We start from the raw sequence: 18,327 nt of genomic DNA on the forward strand, positions 1-18,327 counted from the left end.
GGCATCTTCAATATTGAACCTTTTCACAATATTCTAAGTTTCTGAGATACTGAATTTGGGATTTTCCTTAGTTGTCAGTTATAATCATCAAAATTATAAAAAAAACAAAACATTTGAAATATATCAGTTTGTGTGTAATGAATGAATATAATATTAGTGAAATAAATCTACTTGATGATATTGTAATTATATGACCAGCACCTGTATATGCTGCCACTGAGCCAAATAATGAGAAAGAACCAAATAGCATATCACAGCTATGCAGATGACACCTAGATTTATCTAGCCCTATCACTTAACGACTACATTTGATGTGCCTAAACCTCTTTCAGTTAAACAAAGACAAAACTGAAGTCATTGCATTTGGAAACAAAGATGAAGTTCTCAAAGTGAACGCATACTGTTACGTTCCACATATGTTTTGTATTTTTTGTTTTTTCCTCCCTCTCTTTTGTTATCTATCTATCTATCTATTGAGTTATTTAGGTAGATCTTATTGGATGGGAAAGCCAGCAATCATCCTTGTGATGTCATGACGTTCTGACGTCATGGCCAGCGTTCTGCCAATCTGCGGGTGGCTGATCGTTTAAAGGGCTTTGTCGGCGTTCTACCTGCAGTGAGAGTTTGGGCTTCGGACCTCACTCACCTTTGTTGAGCCAGAAGCAGCCAGCCAACCTATGAGTCTTTGAACTGTTCACTTAGTCTGTTGTTTACTGAGACGGCATTTCTGTGATTTGTTTGATGCACTCGTGTAATAGTTAACCTGATGGAGTTAGAGCGTGATACAAGTTTCACATGTTCATTGTATGTGCGCATTTGTATGCTGGTGAGAAGTCGTTATCTGTTAACCACTTGATTCAGTCTTGATTGGCAAATAATGATCCCTTTGTTATGTACAGCCCTACTCAGTGTTAATCTCAACCTCACTGACAATTGTTAATTCCGTAGTGCATGACGGCTCGAACTGGTAGCTAGTACTCTATGTTAGTTAGTGTGTGGGTGTTCATTGTATTTTGGTTATTTATATAGTAAAGTTTAGTTAAGGCGTCGCATATTCCAAAGATTTCGGTTTTGTTTCTACATTTTATTTTTAGTAGTTAGTTTAGGGGCATGGGCGCTAGTTAATGGGTTTTGTTTTGATTATTTCTTTTGTTTCCATTTTTTTCTTACTTTTATTGAGTTCATGTTTCTCTTGTATTGTCTAAATTCTCCCTGTGTCAATAAATATTGGGTTATTTCTGCATCCCTTGTTGTCTGGTCTGTTCTCCCTCACGCTGCAACAGCTGCATCTCACCTAAATGTTGCATTCATTCCATTTAACATCTTTAAACACGTAACTGTCACAGACATGGCTTGCGACCATGTATCGATTACCGGGCACTTAACTCCATCACCGTCAAGTTCAGGTACCCCCCTCCTCTCGTCCCAGCGGCCCTGGAACATCTCCATGGTGCCACTGTGTTCACCAAGTTGGACCTCCGCAGCGCATACAACCTCATCCGGATACGCGAGGTGGACGAGTGGAAGACCGCCTTTGTCACGCCCACCGGCCACTACGAATACCTAGTGATGCCTGGTACTGCCTGGTCAATGCCCCCTCTGTATTCCAGGACTTCATCCATGAGGTGCTCTGGGAGTTCCTCCACAAATTTGTGCTGGTCTACATCGACGACATCTTAATCTACTCCTGGAGCATGGCCGACCATCGCCGTCACGTTGCGGAGGTCCTGCAACGACTGAGAGAATTCCAGCTCTTCCTCAAAGCCGAGAAATCTTCCTTCCACCAGTCCTCAGTGCAGTTCCTTGGATATAACATCGATCACAGTGGCATCCGGATGGACAAGGGGAAGGTGGCAGAACTGGCCCACACAACAGTGAAGGAACTCCAACGTTTCCTCGGCTTTGCCAATTTCTACAGACGTTTCATCCAGAACTACAGCTCCATCACCAGCCCGCTCACAATCCTCCTCCGCAATAAATCCAAGTCTCTGTCCTGGACTCCAGCTGCAACAGAAGCATTTGACATCCTCAAGAAGGCCTTCACCACCGCTCCTCTCCTGGTCCACCCTGACCCAGACAAACCCTTCATTGTGGAAGTGGACGCCTCCACCACAGGAGTAGAAGCGGTACTCTCACAGCAGCAGGGGAATCCGAGGCGCCTCCATCCATGTGCCGCCTTCTCCCGCAAGCTCAACCCGGCAGAGGTTAACTATGATATTGGCAACCGAGAACTTCTTGCTGTCAAGTTGGCCCTCGAGGAGTGGAGGCATTGGTTGGAGGGAGCCAGACACCCGTTCCTGGTACTAACTGACCATAACCTGGAGTACCTCCGAGCTGCTAAAAGACTCAACCCCAGACAGGCCCATTGGGCGCTGTTCTTCACAAACTTTAACTTCACCATCTCCTACCGACCCGGCTCAAGAAACATTAAAGCAGATGCCTTATCAAGACTTCACGCTCCAGAAGAAAACACCGAAGAACCTGAGTCCATTCTCCCTGAGCAGATAATTGTCAGTCCCATCACCTGATCCACTGAGACCCTTCCCTCCTCCAATGCCTCCACCAACACTCCGCCGGGTTGCCCACCGGGCTTGCAGTATGTCACCAGGACACGGCGCACTCCACTTATTCACTTTGCCCACTCTTCACTCAGCACTGGCTACCCGGGGGTCAATGAAACCCTCTCGCTGCTGAAGGAGCGCTTCTGGTGGCCCAACATGGCAGTCGATGTCAGAAGTCACGTGCAGGGATGCAAGGAATGCGCCATCTCTAAGAGCCTGCGCCATCTCTAAGAGCCCACGCCATCTACCATCCGGCAAGCTTCTTCCTCTGCCTGTTCCTAATCGACCCTGGTCACACCTAGAAGTGGACTTCGTCACTGACCTCCCAGCCTCCAATGGATGTACCTGCATACTAGTTGTGGTGGACAGGTTCTCTAAATCCTGTTGTCTCATCCCTCTGAAAGGACTCCCCACTGCTAAGGAAACTGCTGAAATCATGTTTAGCCATGTGTTCTGATAATACGGTATCCCCGAAGACGTCATGTCTGATAGAGGACCACAGTTCATCTCCCGAGTGTGGAAGGCTTTCCTCTCGCTCCTAGGTGTGACTGTCAGCCTCTCGTCAGGATACCATCCACAGTCGAACGGGCAGACGGAACGGAAGATTCAAGAGATTGGTCGCTTCCTCCGTACCTTCTTTCATGGCCACCAGGACTCTTGGAACCAGTACCTGAGTTGGGCCGAGTACACGCAGAACTCCCTTTGCCAACCGACCACTGGACTAACACCCTTCCAGTGCGTACTTGGTTACCAACCCCCACTGTTCCCCTGGACCGGGGAACCATCGGACGTACCCTCTGTGGATTACTGGTTCCGAGAGAGCGAGAGGGTCTGGGACTCGGCACATCACCAGCTGCAACGTGCTCTCCGTAGGCGCAGGATGACATCAGACCTTCGCCGCTCGAAGCTCCTGCATACCAACCTGGACAGAAGGTCTGGCTGTCCACCAGGGACATCCGTTTGCACCTACCATGCCGTAAGCTGAGTCCCAGGTTTATTGGCCCATTCACCATCTTAGAGCAGGTCAACCCGGTCACCTACAAGCTCCAGTTACCACCTGAGTACTGCATTCACCCCACATTCCATGTGTCACTTCTGAAACCTCACCACCCTTCTGGTCCTCTCTCCACAGAGCCTGGTGTGACCGAAGCCGAGCCCCCCCTTCCATTCATACTGGACAACGGAGCTGCATACGAGGTGCGAGGGATCTTGGACTCCCGATGCCGTGGTGGTCAGCTCGAATATCTCGTGGACTGGGAGGGTTACGGTCCTGAGGAACAGTCCACGTAACGACATTCTTGATCCCAACCTGCTAGACACTTTCCACGCTGCTCATCCCAACAGACCTGCCCCTCGTGGAAGAGGAAGGGGTCCTTGGCCCTCAGGAGCTGGCCCTGGAGGGGGGAGGTACTGTCACAGACACGCCAGGCTCCAGCATCCACCAATCACAGCGCACACCTTCCCCTGAGTACTAATCACCGCCACCTGCATCTCATCAGTGCACTCATCACCAGCACTATTTAAGACACTCACACATACAGTCACATTGTCCGGTCTCGTTCGCATCAAGGAAATTACCTCTATGCTTACCTCAAGGACTCCATTGCTACTTACCTGTCTCCTGTGTCTCCGTACAACCTCCTGTGCTCCAAGTCTGTGTGTGAGTGTCATCCGCCAGCATTCTCCAGTCTGCTACCGCTGCCAACCTGCAAACCACAAAGGACAGTATTATCACCCATTCATTCATCATTCACTTCTACAACTGCTATTTACTCACCTGTTGTCACTATAATCTCTGCTTGTGTCCAATAAACTACCTGAACTGTTATCTTCTGTCTCCGACTGGTACATATTGTAACAGTAACACATACCTTCACTTGAAGGGTCAAACAACTAAAAATCAAGTCAGGAATCTTGGTGTGATTTTGGAGTCAGACCTGAGTTTCAGTAGTCATGTAAAGACAATAACTAAATCAGCATATTATCTAAAAAATATTGCAAGAATTAGATGCTTTGTCTCCAGTCAAGACTTAGAGAAACTTGTTCATGCTTTCATCACCAGCAGGATTATTGTAATGGACTCCTCACTGCCCTTCCCAAAAAGACCATAAGACAGCTGCAGCTCGTACAGAATGCTGCTGCCAGGATTCTGAGCAGAACCAGAAAACATGAACACATCACACTAATCCTCAGGTCCTTGCACTGGCTTCCAGTTGCATTTAGAATTGATTTTAAAGTACTGTTACTTATTTATAAATCACTCAATGGCCTAGGACCTTAATACATTGCAGATATGCTCATAGAATATAAGCCTAACAGATCATTCAGATCATCAAGATTAAGTCCCAAATACCAAGGGTTCACTCAAAGCAAGGAGAGTCTGCTTTTAGCTGTTACACCAGTCGCAGCTAGAACCTCTTTTTATCTATGCACATCTTTTAAAACACATCTTTTTATCTATGCATTTACTGACTGAGCACTGTGCTATGTCCAAACTGTTTTACAAATTATTTCACATGTATTATCTTTTTATTCTTTTAATTCCTTTTCTTTCATTTATAATGCATTTTATATCTTTTATGTATCATCTTTTTTATGCATTTTAAATCTTGCTGTCTGGTTGAAAGAGCTGGTAGAATTATGAAGTAAGTGATTAGGTTAAAATTTGGTAAATTTGGAAAAGGGGACAAACCATGATGGTGGGGCTAGCTGACTCTGTGGTAAATAGAAGGGCTTTCTAAGGGTAATTGAGATCACTTGCAAAGGCAACGTGAGATTGAAATGTTTGAAGTGCCTTAACAGGTAGAGCAGGCTCTGGGAGAATTAAATGTGAGGAAGATCCATTTAGATCCGCTCTGATGGATAGATCCTTTTAGAGCCGCTCTGACGGACAACAAAAAACTCCCTGAAACTTCCTAACTCTTCCATCCAGATAGCAGAATTCTCTGTTTTTACTGTTATCTCTATTTCTTATGCATTCCATTTTTATTATTATGTATTTGGTTCTTCTTTAAGCACTTTGAATTACCATTGTGTATGAAATGTGCTATACAAATAAAATTGCCTTGCCTTGAGAGTGGATAACATCCCGGGGCATCAAAATGTGGGGGCAGGGGCTGAGGCCCGGGGAATGGGGACTCCACCCCGAGGTGGTGGAGCTCATATGGAAAAACTTTGGTCGAGCAGAAGTCAACCTTTTTGCTTTGAAAGAAACAACTCATTGCCCTATGTGGTTCTCTCTCACTCATCCAGTCCCTCTGGGTCTGGACGTCATGGTGCATACATGGCCATATGTCTGTATGCATTTCCCCCGATTGCTTTGCTCCTAGGAGTTCTGGAGAGTGTTCGCCGGGACAGGATCCATCTCATATTGGTTGCCTCGTTCTGGCCAACCCAAGTCTGGTTTGCGGACCTTGTGTCTCCTCTCGACGGGTCTCCTCTGGAGATCCCCGTCAGACAGGACCTCCTGTCTCAAGCGGGCAGCACAATACTTCACCCCCACTCAGAGTTGTGGAAACTGTGGGCCTGGCCTCTGAGGGGGCTAGGCTCATAGAATCCGCTCTCAATTGAAGTTGTGGAAACCATACTCCACTCCAGAGCTCCCTCCAGAAGGAATTTGTATGCCTATAAATGGAAGTTGTTTTCTACCTGGTATAGACAACGTCAGTTGGACCCTGTCTATTGTTCTGTCAGCTTAGTGCTGCAATTTCTTCGAGAAAAGTTCTCAGATGGTTTGTCTCCTTCCACCTTAAAAGTTTATGTAGCGTCTATATCCGCCTATCATGCACCTTTGGGTGACTCTTCAGTGGAAAGAGATACCTTAGTAATGCACTTTCTTTGTGGTACTCTGAGGCTTAGGCCTTCACTACGTACAAGGACTCAGGCCTGATACCTGACTGTTGTTTTGGAAGGGTTAGCATCTGCTCGCTTTGAACCTCTCGAGAAAGCTTTGGAAAAGTTTCTTACCTTAAAAACTAGCATCTTTCTTTTAGCTATCTCATCTCTCAAAAGAATTGGAGATCTTCAAGCACTTTCGGTTGCTCCTTCATGTCTGGAACTTGCGCCTGGTATGTTTAAGGCTTTTCTTCATCCTAGACCTGGTCGTATACCTAAGGTCCCCAAAAACCACTTGTTTATGAATCTACTGGACAGTCTTCTCCTTTGGCTGTCAGGGCACATTCTACTAGGGGAATGGCTGCCTCAAAGGCTTTAACCTCGGGGGTCCCCCTCCATGATATATGTGTGATATATGTGTGTAATGCGGCTGGGTGGTCCTTCCATCAGAAGCTAGCGTTCTTTGTTCTGGGTATGCTTTATAGTTTCCTGGTCTGTGACATCACCCGCCTCTGACATTTAATCACGCTATTGGTTTGATTTCACAAGTGCTTCATCATGCAATTACGCAGGAGCGTTTCCAATGCGTCTCGACGTAGAGTCTCGTTCCCTATTCAGGGAACCAGGGTTACACAAGTAACCCGAGTCATTTTATTCTTGCCTATATACAAAAATCTTAGTTATCTCAGATTTAAAAACCTTGGAATTTATTCTTGCCTATATACAAAAAAGTTATTATCTGCAATTTTACCACTTCCAAATGTAAAAACTATCAAACTCTAAGGTGTCAGGATCATGTGCAGTCTGGTGCCGTTTGCTGCTGGTATGAGGGGGTTGGACCATAGAACTTGGAGCATGTCAGGGCTGCGTGTTTGGACAGAAGGCAGAGTGAACAGTATTGCAATAATTGTCTTATAGTTATTATTACTTCAGATATTTCTGTTTCAGCATTGCATGGTGACAGAAGGTGCATCACCTACTTGAACTCACTTGGAGAGACAGAGTGGCAGTGCAAAGTAATTGCTTAACACTGGTGGTTATTCATTGTTTTGTTTACTATAGTGATAATCAGTTGTCTAATGGGCTAAATGTGTACTTTAAGGGCCAATTTATTTATAATGGAAGTACCTGCCATTAACACTGTTGCCTCATTAAGTCATTTTCCAACTAACCAATTTTTAACCAACTGCCTCACAACTCTCACTATATACAGTATACAATCCAAATGTTGCACAGTGATATATATATATATATATATATATATATATATATATATATATATATATATATATATATATATATATATATTACCTTTATATATATATATTTTACCTTTAAATCTAAAACTCATTCCACACTGACCACATGTAAATGGCTTCTCTCTCTCTCTCTCTCTCTCTATATATATATATATATATATATATATATATATATATATATTTTTTTTTTTTTTTTTTTTTTTTTTTTATCAACTCTTGGAGTTGCTAGTGGCAATTGTGATTTTGTTGATTACAGTGCATTTGCAGATTCAAGGGAAGTGAAAAGAAAGTGGGACCTCAAAACCACAAAACACTATTTGCAAACCGATTCAGTGTCATGTGTTAATTTTAACCTAATGTTTGTTAATTTTAACCTATTATCATACATAAACCAGTACTTGTCAAATTCTGACAAATATCTATTTATGAGGTCTGGTGGCTGCATTTCCTCCTTCCAGTGCCCTGCAATACAAGAGAGAATGCACCTGGCCTCACTTTTGTTTCCGTCTTTAGGTATGTGCCTTATTGATGTAAATGTTATCAATGGGTATATATTAATATAGTTAAAAATGAAGAATTTTGGACCCTTGCCATATTTCTTTCTAAAAAGTAAAGTAACGGGCCACTGTTAAAAAAAAAAGTGCACGGGTACACAGCTTTTTGTACAGATTGAAAGTCGCCACATTATGAATTAGCACAGCATGAATTGTTCAAATTCAAAACTTTCCCTATAATAATAATAATAATAAAAAAAAATAAAAAAAAAATAAAACAAAAACATGTGGAATTTGTGCCAAAAATGTTTCAGGGAGAAAGAAAGTAAGTGGTTTTCACATATGAAAGTGATTTTCTGCATGTGTCTAATTCATGCATAATTATCATGTTCTACAAGTGACTACACACACAAAATGATATACAGACCATACACCCACAGGCATGCCCAAGAGAAAACATATTGAAGGATTAATTCACTTTCAAATTAAAATTTCCTGATGTCATCCAATATGTTTATGTCTTTCTTTCTTCAGTCGAAAAGGAATTATGCATTTTGATTAAAACATTCCAGGATTATTCTGGATAGGATTATAATGGTTGAAAAATTAGTTTCAGTGCAGCTTCAAAGGGCTTTAAACGATATCAGATGAGGAATAATGGTCTTATCTAGCAAAATGAATAATTTTTTTTTTTTTTAGAAAATGAGCAATGTATATGCTTTATAAACACAAATGATCACCTTGCAAGTGCTTCCGCCTTCCTTATTCTTCAAAAAGCTTGCGCTGTATGTCCTACACCTTCCCTATTCAAATTACGGATCTAACACTTCTTCAACTCATACTCTTGGGTCCTGTTCACTGCCATTATAAAGCTCAGATGCAACAGGATATTTATTAATATTTCTTCAATTATGTTCATCAGAAAGAATTTAGTCATATACTAATGGCGTGAGGGCGAGTAAAGCTTGGGCTAATTTTCATTTGAAAGTAAACTACAATCCTTCACTTTTGGCGCTCTAGCAGTTAATAAACAAAACAGCATGCGTCCTGTGGAGGAACATTGTAGCCGGAGCTACTTCTTTCCGTTTATATCTATGGCGGTTCCCGCAATTACTAGTGGTTTCTACCAGACCGGTCTAAAATAGTCTGAATATAAACACTTATTATAAGTATACCATAATGATTCAGTATGAGACAAAACACAGTTTGGAAAATGGATTCATGTTGTACATTCTCATTATATAATTTTTGTACATTTTGAACACAAAAAAGTTAGACAGCAGCTTTAAGTACAGTTAAGACCTTTACCCAAGTTGTATTAGATTGGTGACTTGTAACTTGTAATGGAGTAATTTTTTGCTGTAAGGTATCTGTACTTTTACTCAAGTATGGTTTTCAGGTACTCTTTACACCTTTACACCGTTTTTTAAGATGTTCTTTTTGAATGAAACTCTGTCCACATTGCTGGTGGGTGAAAGACTTCTCTCCAGTGTGAATTCTCATGTGGATTTCAAGCTTTCCTTTTCCACTGAAACTCTTTCCACACTGTTGTCAGGTGTAAGGTTTCTCTCCAGTGTGAGTTATCATGTGGACTGTAAGACTTCCTTTCTCACTGAAATTCTTTCCACACTGTTGGCATGTGTAAGGCTTTTCTCTAGTGTGAACTCTCATGTGGGCTATAAGGCTTCCTTTATGACTGAAACTCTTTCCACACTGTTGGCAGGTGTAAGGCTTTTCTCCAGAATGAATTCTGATATGGCCTATAAGGCTTCCTTTTTGACTGAAACTCTGTCCACATTGTTTGCAGGTGTAAGGCTTTTCTCCAGTGTGAACTCTCATGTGGACTCCAAGGCTTACTTTATGTCTGAAACTCTTTCCACACTGTTGGCAGGTGTAAGCCTTCTCTTGATTGTGAATTCTCATGTGGGTTATAAGGTTCCCTTTATGTCTGAAACTCTTTCCACACTGTTGGCAGGTGAATGGTTTCTCTCCAGTGTGAATTCTCATGTGGATTTTAAGGTTATCTTTATGTCTGAAACGCTGTCCACATTGCTGGCAGGTGAAAGGTTTCTCTCCAGTGTGAATTCTCATGTGGACTTGAAGGTTTCTATGTTGATCAAAACTCTTTCCACACTGTTGGCAGGTGAAATAACTTTTACTTCCTGTCTTTTGAGCTCTTTTTTGTAAGGAAGACTTTTTAGCCTGTGTCGATCTTTCTCCAGTCATGAAATCCTGATGTTCATTATAATGTTCTTTCTCTTCTTCCCTTTCATTAAGTTCATGACTCGCCTCTTTCAGTGTCATTAGGTCTAGGAAAAAAATAGACAAAACAATTTAGACATTTAATGCATAAAAACCAACAACATGCTCTTTACCACAGTGAACTAAAATGTGCTTTTAATATACTATCTCTGTATTTAGTTACCATTTGTAGATTGAACACTATGGGTTCAAATGTACTATAAGTAGTATCTAAATAAATTTTCTAAATACAGAGATAGTATATTAAAAGCACATCTAAGTTCATATTTCATAGTGTCTCAAAATAGCAGTTACACTTAGATGTTCTTAAGATTATGTTAAGAAATAATAAAGAAGACTTTTTAATATATTAAAGGGAAGCCTGGAAAGTACTGCATAATTACAGCGAATGTACAGCATAACTTTAGATAATTATAGTGTACTTATACAGTAAGTACGTGTAAGTATAGGGGAACCATATGTAATATGTAAAGGAATAAAGGGGTAACAACAAGGAAAATATCTAATTATATTTACTGTATTTTATAACTAAGGGGTACTTACAGTGTTACGATAGACAACAATTTTACATTTGAGAGCAATTTAACGAGAAAGTGCACTGATAAAGTTAAGGAAAGTAGAAAGAACTATTGCAATCTTTATTTATAAATGGGAAATATGCTTTTGTTTCATGTAGTTACAGGATAAGTATGACATTACGGGCTGTAAATTAAAGCGGAGCTCGTTACGCTCTTGTTTCGAGTAGTTACAGGGTAAGTATGACATTACGGGCCGTAAATTAAAGCGGAGCTCGTTACGCTCTTGTTTCGTGTAGTTACAGGGTAAATATGACATCACGGGCCGTAAATTAAAGTGGAGCTCGTTATGCTCTTGTTTCATGAAGTTACAGGGTAAATATGACATTACGGGCCGTAAATTAAAGCGGAACTCGTTACACTCTTGTTTCATGAAGTTACAGGGTAAATATGATTTAAAGTTACAACACTTCTCATTTGTTTCTATTGCTTGGCTACCTCCTCCTCTTGTTCCTCTTCTTCTTTTTCTTTCCACTGATGAATCTTAAAGGAGCTGTATGCAAGAAATCTATTTCAATTAATCATAAAATGGCCCTGATGTGTCACTAGACATTAAGAAATCATGTTCATTTCAAATACTTATATCACTGACAAAAGTAGTCCGGCCAGGATATTGTCATTTAAAAAGTGGACTTGCAGCCCTCAACTGATGTTGATGTTGTCATTTTGTGTTTTGGCCTGACGCGCCTCCCTCCACCTATCTACCAATCACGAAGTCAGTAGTGTTTCGGGATCCGTGTTGCCAGCTTTGCTGTAACCTACCCTAACTCCAGTCGGATAAAAATGTCTAATGTTACTAAATCAAAATGACCTCGTTATAATTCACAAATTCGTCGTGACAAAGTCCGAAATAAAACCAGAATTTGTATTGGAGATGCTTTTGAAAGATGGAGACGGCTGAAAACGGAGAAGAATTTGAACACAGACGCCAACGTTGCTAATTTTCTCCTGGACAGGTAAGATTCATCTATGCTTGGCTAACTTGTACTTGATGTCAATGGACATTTCATATATTCATGACAGTCAAACAAAGTTATGCATGTTTGTGCAAAGTAACATAACGTTAGCTCACATGGACGTATGCTCTGTCATCATGCTGAGACGCTGAGGAAAACAACATTAGCACGCCCATTATGGCAATTTGAAACGTAATTGAGACAGTAGCCTAATGTTACCTCAGTAAAAATGATTCGTCATTTGTTCTTCACGTATATTGTGGACTAAGTTACACATGCTGCAAGTTGACCTGTATGACCATTGCTAATGTAATTTAGTTACTCTAACAATATTTTCTGATGGAACTGAAAACAACCCTGTGATAAATAATAGAATGTCATGTAATCTTTCACATCACATATTTTAGCGTTATGGACGTGTGCTGCAGGGTAAGTAAAAAAATACAGCTGGCCACTTTCACTTATAGCATCAGCTAAATGAATAGCTGTCTTTGATATTGGTTACACACAGTGACATAGGCTTGTGCTTGTACTTACATTAATGACAGATAAATAACGTTACAAGTTAGACTAACAGTTACCGTTCTGTCTGTCACATACGAGCATAAACCTTTACGATTATATTTAACTAATGACAATTAGTACATTTTTTAAATACATAATTACTTATCAAAATATCTCTCATGAAGCATAAACAGAATTAACAGAAAAAAAAACTTACTGTGTACGTCTGTTCGTCACTTGCCATTGGAAGCTCATTGAAGCAGCCTACGTTTCTGCTGAATCCTGCAGCTCATCTGGCAACCTCGAGTCAGGGGGTAGGGGGAGGGGATACACCGCTCTACAGTATTTTTATAGTGATTGCAGTACCAGTTTAGGCCACAATCCTACATACAGCTCCTTTAAGAGGAAATCCCATTTGCTATTCTGTATTTAAAAAAAAATAGTGTACACCCGGAAATCTGCTCACTGTTTACTCATCTTTTACCCTCATGCCATCTGCCCTAAAGGGACCTTTGCAAAAAAAAAAAATTGACAGAGCAATAGTTTTTCGTGCGCATGCGAAAGTTTCTCGTGAGCACGCGATAGTTTTCATGAGCACGCTATAGTTTTTGTGAACACGCGATAGTTTCTCGTGAGCACGTGATAGTTTCTCGCGTGAGCACGCTATAGTTTTCGTGAGCACTCGCGTGCACTAGTTTCTCGTGAGCACGCGATAGTTTTTCGTGAGCACGCTATAGTTTTCGTGAGCACGCGATATTTTCTCGTGAGCACGCGACAGTTTCTCGTGAGCACGCGATAGTTTCTCGTGAGCACGCTATAGTTTTCGTGAGCACGCGATAGTTTTTGTGAACACGCGATAGTTTCTCGTGAGCACGTGATAGTTTCTCGCGTGAGCACGCTATAGTTTTCGTGAGCACGCGATAGTTTCTCGTGAGCACGCGATAGTTTTTCGTGAGCACGCTATAGTTTTCGTGAGCACGCGATATTTTCTCGTGAGCACGCGATAGTTTCTCGTGAGCACGCGATAGTTTTTCGTGAGCACGCTATAGTTTTCGTGAGCACGCGATATTTTCTCGTGAGCACGCGATAGTTTCTCGTGAGCACGCGATAGTTTCTCGTGAGCACGCTATAGTTTTCGTGAGCACGCGATATTTTCTCGTGAGCACGCGACAGTTTCTCGTGAGCACGCGACAGTTTCTCGTGAGCACGCGAAACTCTGTCAATTTTTTTTTTTTTTTTTTTGCAAAGGTCCCTTTAGGGGCTCCGTATCTTTCTACTTGCCTTGAAACAACTTAATCAGTGCATTTTCTTGCTAAATTGCTCCCCAACATAAGACTGTTGTCTATCATAACACTATAAGTACCCCTTAGTTCTGAAATACTTACAGTATAAATAATTTGTTATTTTCCTGGTTGTTACCCCTTTATTCCTTTACATATTACATATTGTTCCCCTATACTTACACGTACTAACTTTATAGGTTCAATATAATTATCGAAAGTTACACTGTAAATTCATTGTAATTATGCAGTACTTTCCGGGCTGTAATCTAAAGCATTACCGTGGTTCATTGTGATTTCACTTTTTTAACTTTAGTTAGTGTGTAATGTTGCTGCTTGAGCATAAACAGTATCTGCAAAGTTACAGCGCTGAAAGTTCAATGCAAACGGAGATATCATCTTTTAAAGTTATGTCAGTTTAACGCCTACAAAAACGACCGGTTTGGACTACAACAAGCTTCTTCCCGGGTTGGTGACATCATAAACCCTGCAAACCACGCCCCCGGGAACACGCAACAAAGTGGGCAAGGCCATATGGCGCGGCATAATGGAAGCGGAAGAGTTGTGTAAGCGACGCGTCAAAAGATAATAACACCCATTATAATCTGTGATATTTTCTACACTGGATGCGGTGCTGAAGAAGCTTCCAGAATCTACACGAGTTCAATGCTGGATTTGCACAAAGGCTTTTACTGAAAGGTGAAGCAGTTCTCACTTTAAAAGCAGAAGCTGTTTTTGGGCCCCAAACTGTAAGTACGTTTTGTAAGGTCTGCACCGGATCAAAAATTAGCAGGCCAACCATAAACTGTGTTTAAGCCTTAACTCATTGAACTTTTGTTTGTAAATCTCACATTGGCTCCGGCCTGGCGGACACTAACAGCTCACTGGACATGGCTATGTCTATTTTATGGCTATTTCGATAGATTCCTGAACATCTCCCTTGTGACTTTCATATATTAAATACATTATATTCATGTTTGATTGTTCTGCTGCTCATTCAGAAAACCAAGTCACTTCTACGTTTCGTTTCTGCAATACTGCTTTACGCTTTGATGCTATAATAGGAATTTATTCTCGTGGCCAGAGAGTGAAATTTCATTTTATAATAGTCTATGAGAAAACTGATGGTTTGCTGGACAAACTAGGATAGTTTTTCTAAAACAACTATTAAACTAAATCTAATCATATATGTAATTGATTATAATTCACAACATAATTCCCTCTTGGGTCGATATATATATATATATATATATAAAATCATAATTACTCATAAGGCTTTAATCATAAGACTCCATATTAAACCCTACGGATTAAGAATGGGATGTCATTAAAGTTCATATGCACGTAAAGGCAGGCATCCCAAAAATATTTGGTCATATAGTGTATCTTCTTTTGTGTTCAGCAAAAGAAAAACTCAAAGCTTTGGGGCGACATCAGGACGAGTAAACAATGACAGAATTTTAATTTTTCAGTGAACTACTCCTTTAATGTTTATTGACTCATAAAATCTGGAGAATTCGCCTCTGAAAACGAGTCTTTCTAAAAACTGCCAGAGTGGAGATTTTGAAAATCTTCGTTTGCACGTTTGTATGTAAACTGAGAACTATGTAAACGGGTGTTTAGGCAGCCAACATCACAGTATGCGCCAGAGCTACGTCAAAAGTGCGACCTATGTTTACATGTGATCATGGGGTTCAGAGTAGCAGGCGCATTTATGTTGGTGCAAACTCTTCTTGTGTGTTTGCATTTGCAAATACAGCTGCTCCATTATGTCGAGGAGCAGAGACGAATGAGTGCTCGGAGATCAGCAATTTTGAAACAACTTCGAATCACTTCAAGAGGAAGTGATTTGTTGCTATTTTCAGGATTCTGATTGGCTTACGTGGGCTTGAGCTGCTCGTTACACTCTTGACGTCATTTATACATGGGTACGTGTAAATGAACACTTTTCTGAAAACTGACATGTGTGCATGATGTTATTTTTGAAACCGGAGAGGTTGAAATGTCCGTTTATGAAAATAGCCGCCCACGTGTAAAGGTAGCCTTAGTTTAACACAAAATTTTCTGAACTTATTTTAGTTTGTATCAGTACTTTTTAATCATTTACAGAATATTAACAAAACATGTAAATGATAATCATGACAATTTCATACAATTTCACCTCTAGCCTCAATATTATTAATTTCTAACCTACACCTGAACCACGAATGACAAGGTAAATATTTTTCACTGGTTTCATCAAATATTATCAGTTCACTCGGTTCTACTTCAAAATGTTTTACACACTTCCACTGCTGACTTTCCTCCATATGACACACACATGAAATGATTATTGATGTAAAATATTTAAATTAAGACTTATTTATTGCTTGATTTAATGTTCAGTTCCTGCTATTTATTTTCAGGTATGTTAAATGTTAGTACAGCACTTTTGATTATGAACAGAAAAAAAATTCTTTCATTGTTCTCTATCCATAAGTAGATATTGGGTTTAATGTTGCAGAAAATAATTATTTCATTTTGGCTACTTCTGTAATATTCTCTGTAAGATTATACTTCTGTATATTCTCTATTTCTGTAGAGCTGGACATTTTAATAATGATCAAAAGTTCAGCTGTGAGAATAAAACCAACCTGTTTGTTCCTCAATATCTTCATGTTTCACTCTGAATGTTTCTTCAATCTTCAAGTCTTCAGTCTCATCTTTAATCATAATTTCTTCAGTCTCTTCTTTAATAAAATCAATCTTCATGTCTTCAGTCTCCTCTTTAATAAACGCCATCTTTAAGAAGAGAATGATTAACAGTTGAGGTGTAACATACACATATTCATACTGAACAGTTTCGGTACAGGGCTTTCGGTATGGTGCTCGAAGCATAACATTGCAACATTAAGTTCTCCTATTAATCGCAATAAATTTAAACAGAAAATGCCGTTTTGACGCTCTTTGTGATGTGACAGATCACTGTTAAAACCGGCAACATGACCATCTCTTCTTCTTTAATGCTAGTTACAGAATTAAACATGAAAACACAGCTGAAGGTATGTAGAAAAGACACAGTACAACTTACAGAAACTGCCATATTTCATGTAATCGCTCAATCAGTGTTTCAACGGCAGAAAGACGTCAATAAATCAGATAGTAAACAATATGTCATGTAGCATTTACCTCAGAAAAGCCATTCAGTGTCCACAGCTTGTTAGTTCACCAGAGAAATTAACTTTTAGTAACCGTACCGAATCGTGACTTCAAAACCTATAATTTATCCGTAAGAAATTTTTAGTTATAATTTAATGTATTTAAAGACAAAAACACAATTTGTTCAGTAAACTAGGCCTACTGGTAAAAAAAAAGAAAGAAGCAATTTTATGTTAAGTTTTCTCCCCACCTGCAGTAAAGAAAACCGTACTGAACCGTGACTATGTACCGAACTGGGTTTTGTGTACCGTTACACCCTTAATTAACAGAGTTAATGGTCTTCAATGACCTGGTTAGACAAACAAACAAACAAAAAAATCAAAACTATCGCTATAAACTTAAATTATAAATTTTTAGGCATTTATAATCTACATTTAGTATGTAATGAATTATAGATTATATTTAAAAGATTACACTTTGATGAAAACACGATTAGTTAGTTAGTGTTTGTTGTTCATGTTCACTGTTTGAGCAGCACGAGTCGTGATTCACTGAATCATTGTTCAAAGGGTTTGATTCAATTGACTCGGAGTTGAAAAGTTCAGTTTCTCCATCATGACTCTCCAGAGACTGAACTCGTGTTCATGATAAACTGATTTATAGACCTTATTTACCAGAGAAACAAGCACGCCGCCATCTTTAGAAAATTGTCTTTGAACTTCCGTTTTTGCGGTAGCCCATATATTTCTGTGGCATCGCTGTTGAAGAATAATTAACTGGTGAAGTGGATTTACCTGTTGTAGAGTTAATGAAAGTTATCATGAGCATTGTTATGTTTAAAGCAGATGTCTTAACAAATGTAAGTAGACCGGGAAGATTTTAAAATGAGCAGTTCATTCATAAATACGTAAGATCGCTGTGGAAATACAAACCGGAAGTCAAAAGACAACGAGCGCAGCGCTAAAAAGGGGCGGGGCTACATAAGGTCTATAGAGAGAGAAATTAGATGCAGGTTTACTGTTTCTCATCAGTGGATATGAATTTTACAAATATCCTTCATTACAGTTAGATAAAGAATCACAATGTTACATTAGATAGCAAATAAACTCATTTCACATCGCTTTTAAACTATTAAAAACCATTAAAACTATTTCTGTTGATTAAAACAGATTAAATTCTTAAAACAAACCTTTCTTCATTGAATCACAGCAGATGCAGGAACTCGGCGCAGTCTTATGACGTCATGTCGCCACTCCAAAATAAAAGTCCTGTTCAGACGCTGCATCGTCTACAATCACAGAAGTGCATAAAAATCCAACAATTTTACCGGGTAATCTTTGTAGTAAAATTAAAACAGTGACAAATATGATACAAACAAACGTGTTAAAAAGGTTGTTTGAGTTCATAAAGCAGAGTTCATTCATGTGTCCGAATTGAAACACATTTAAACTCAGTGTGTTTTAC

General features: G+C 40.0%; 1 protein-coding gene across 5 annotated transcripts; it reads right to left on the bottom strand.

Moving 5' to 3' along the window:
- Positions 1 to 9,353: 9,353 nt before the first annotated feature.
- Positions 9,354 to 18,114, bottom strand: LOC125244772 (gastrula zinc finger protein XlCGF8.2DB-like). 5 transcript variants are annotated; one of them, XM_048155019.1, is made up of 3 exons: positions 18,053 to 18,114; positions 16,359 to 16,506; positions 9,354 to 10,457 (listed from the first exon to the last, which is right to left on the bottom strand). In XM_048155019.1, exons 2-3 carry the CDS (start codon positions 16,504 to 16,506, stop codon positions 9,700 to 9,702), a joined length of 906 nt encoding a protein of 301 aa, XP_048010976.1. In that variant the 5' UTR covers positions 18,053 to 18,114; the 3' UTR covers positions 9,354 to 9,699. The 5 variants fall into 5 exon arrangements, with proteins under 5 accessions (XP_048010976.1, XP_048010969.1, XP_048011003.1 ...); XM_048155012.1 differs by lacking the exon at positions 18,053 to 18,114 and adding an exon at positions 16,894 to 17,703; XM_048155046.1 differs by lacking the exon at positions 18,053 to 18,114 and adding an exon at positions 11,424 to 11,478 and having other exon boundaries at positions 16,359 to 16,487.
- Between the last annotated feature and the right edge of the window lie 213 nt (positions 18,115 to 18,327).

This window comes from Megalobrama amblycephala, linkage group LG1 (genome assembly GCF_018812025.1).
Source record: "Megalobrama amblycephala isolate DHTTF-2021 linkage group LG1, ASM1881202v1, whole genome shotgun sequence".
In the NCBI taxonomy this organism is placed as follows: domain Eukaryota; kingdom Metazoa; phylum Chordata; class Actinopteri; order Cypriniformes; family Xenocyprididae; genus Megalobrama; species Megalobrama amblycephala.

Excerpts from the sequence above, each read along its gene's own strand:
- LOC125244772 (XM_048155019.1), bottom strand. The coding sequence starts at position 16,506 with ATGGCGTTTATTAAAGAGGAGACTGAAGACATGAAGATTGATTTTATT. Across the intron at positions 10,458-16,358 it reads AGATATTGAGGAACAAACAG|ACCTAATGACACTGAAAGAG; the intron begins GTTGGTTTTATT and ends TTTTTTTCCTAG.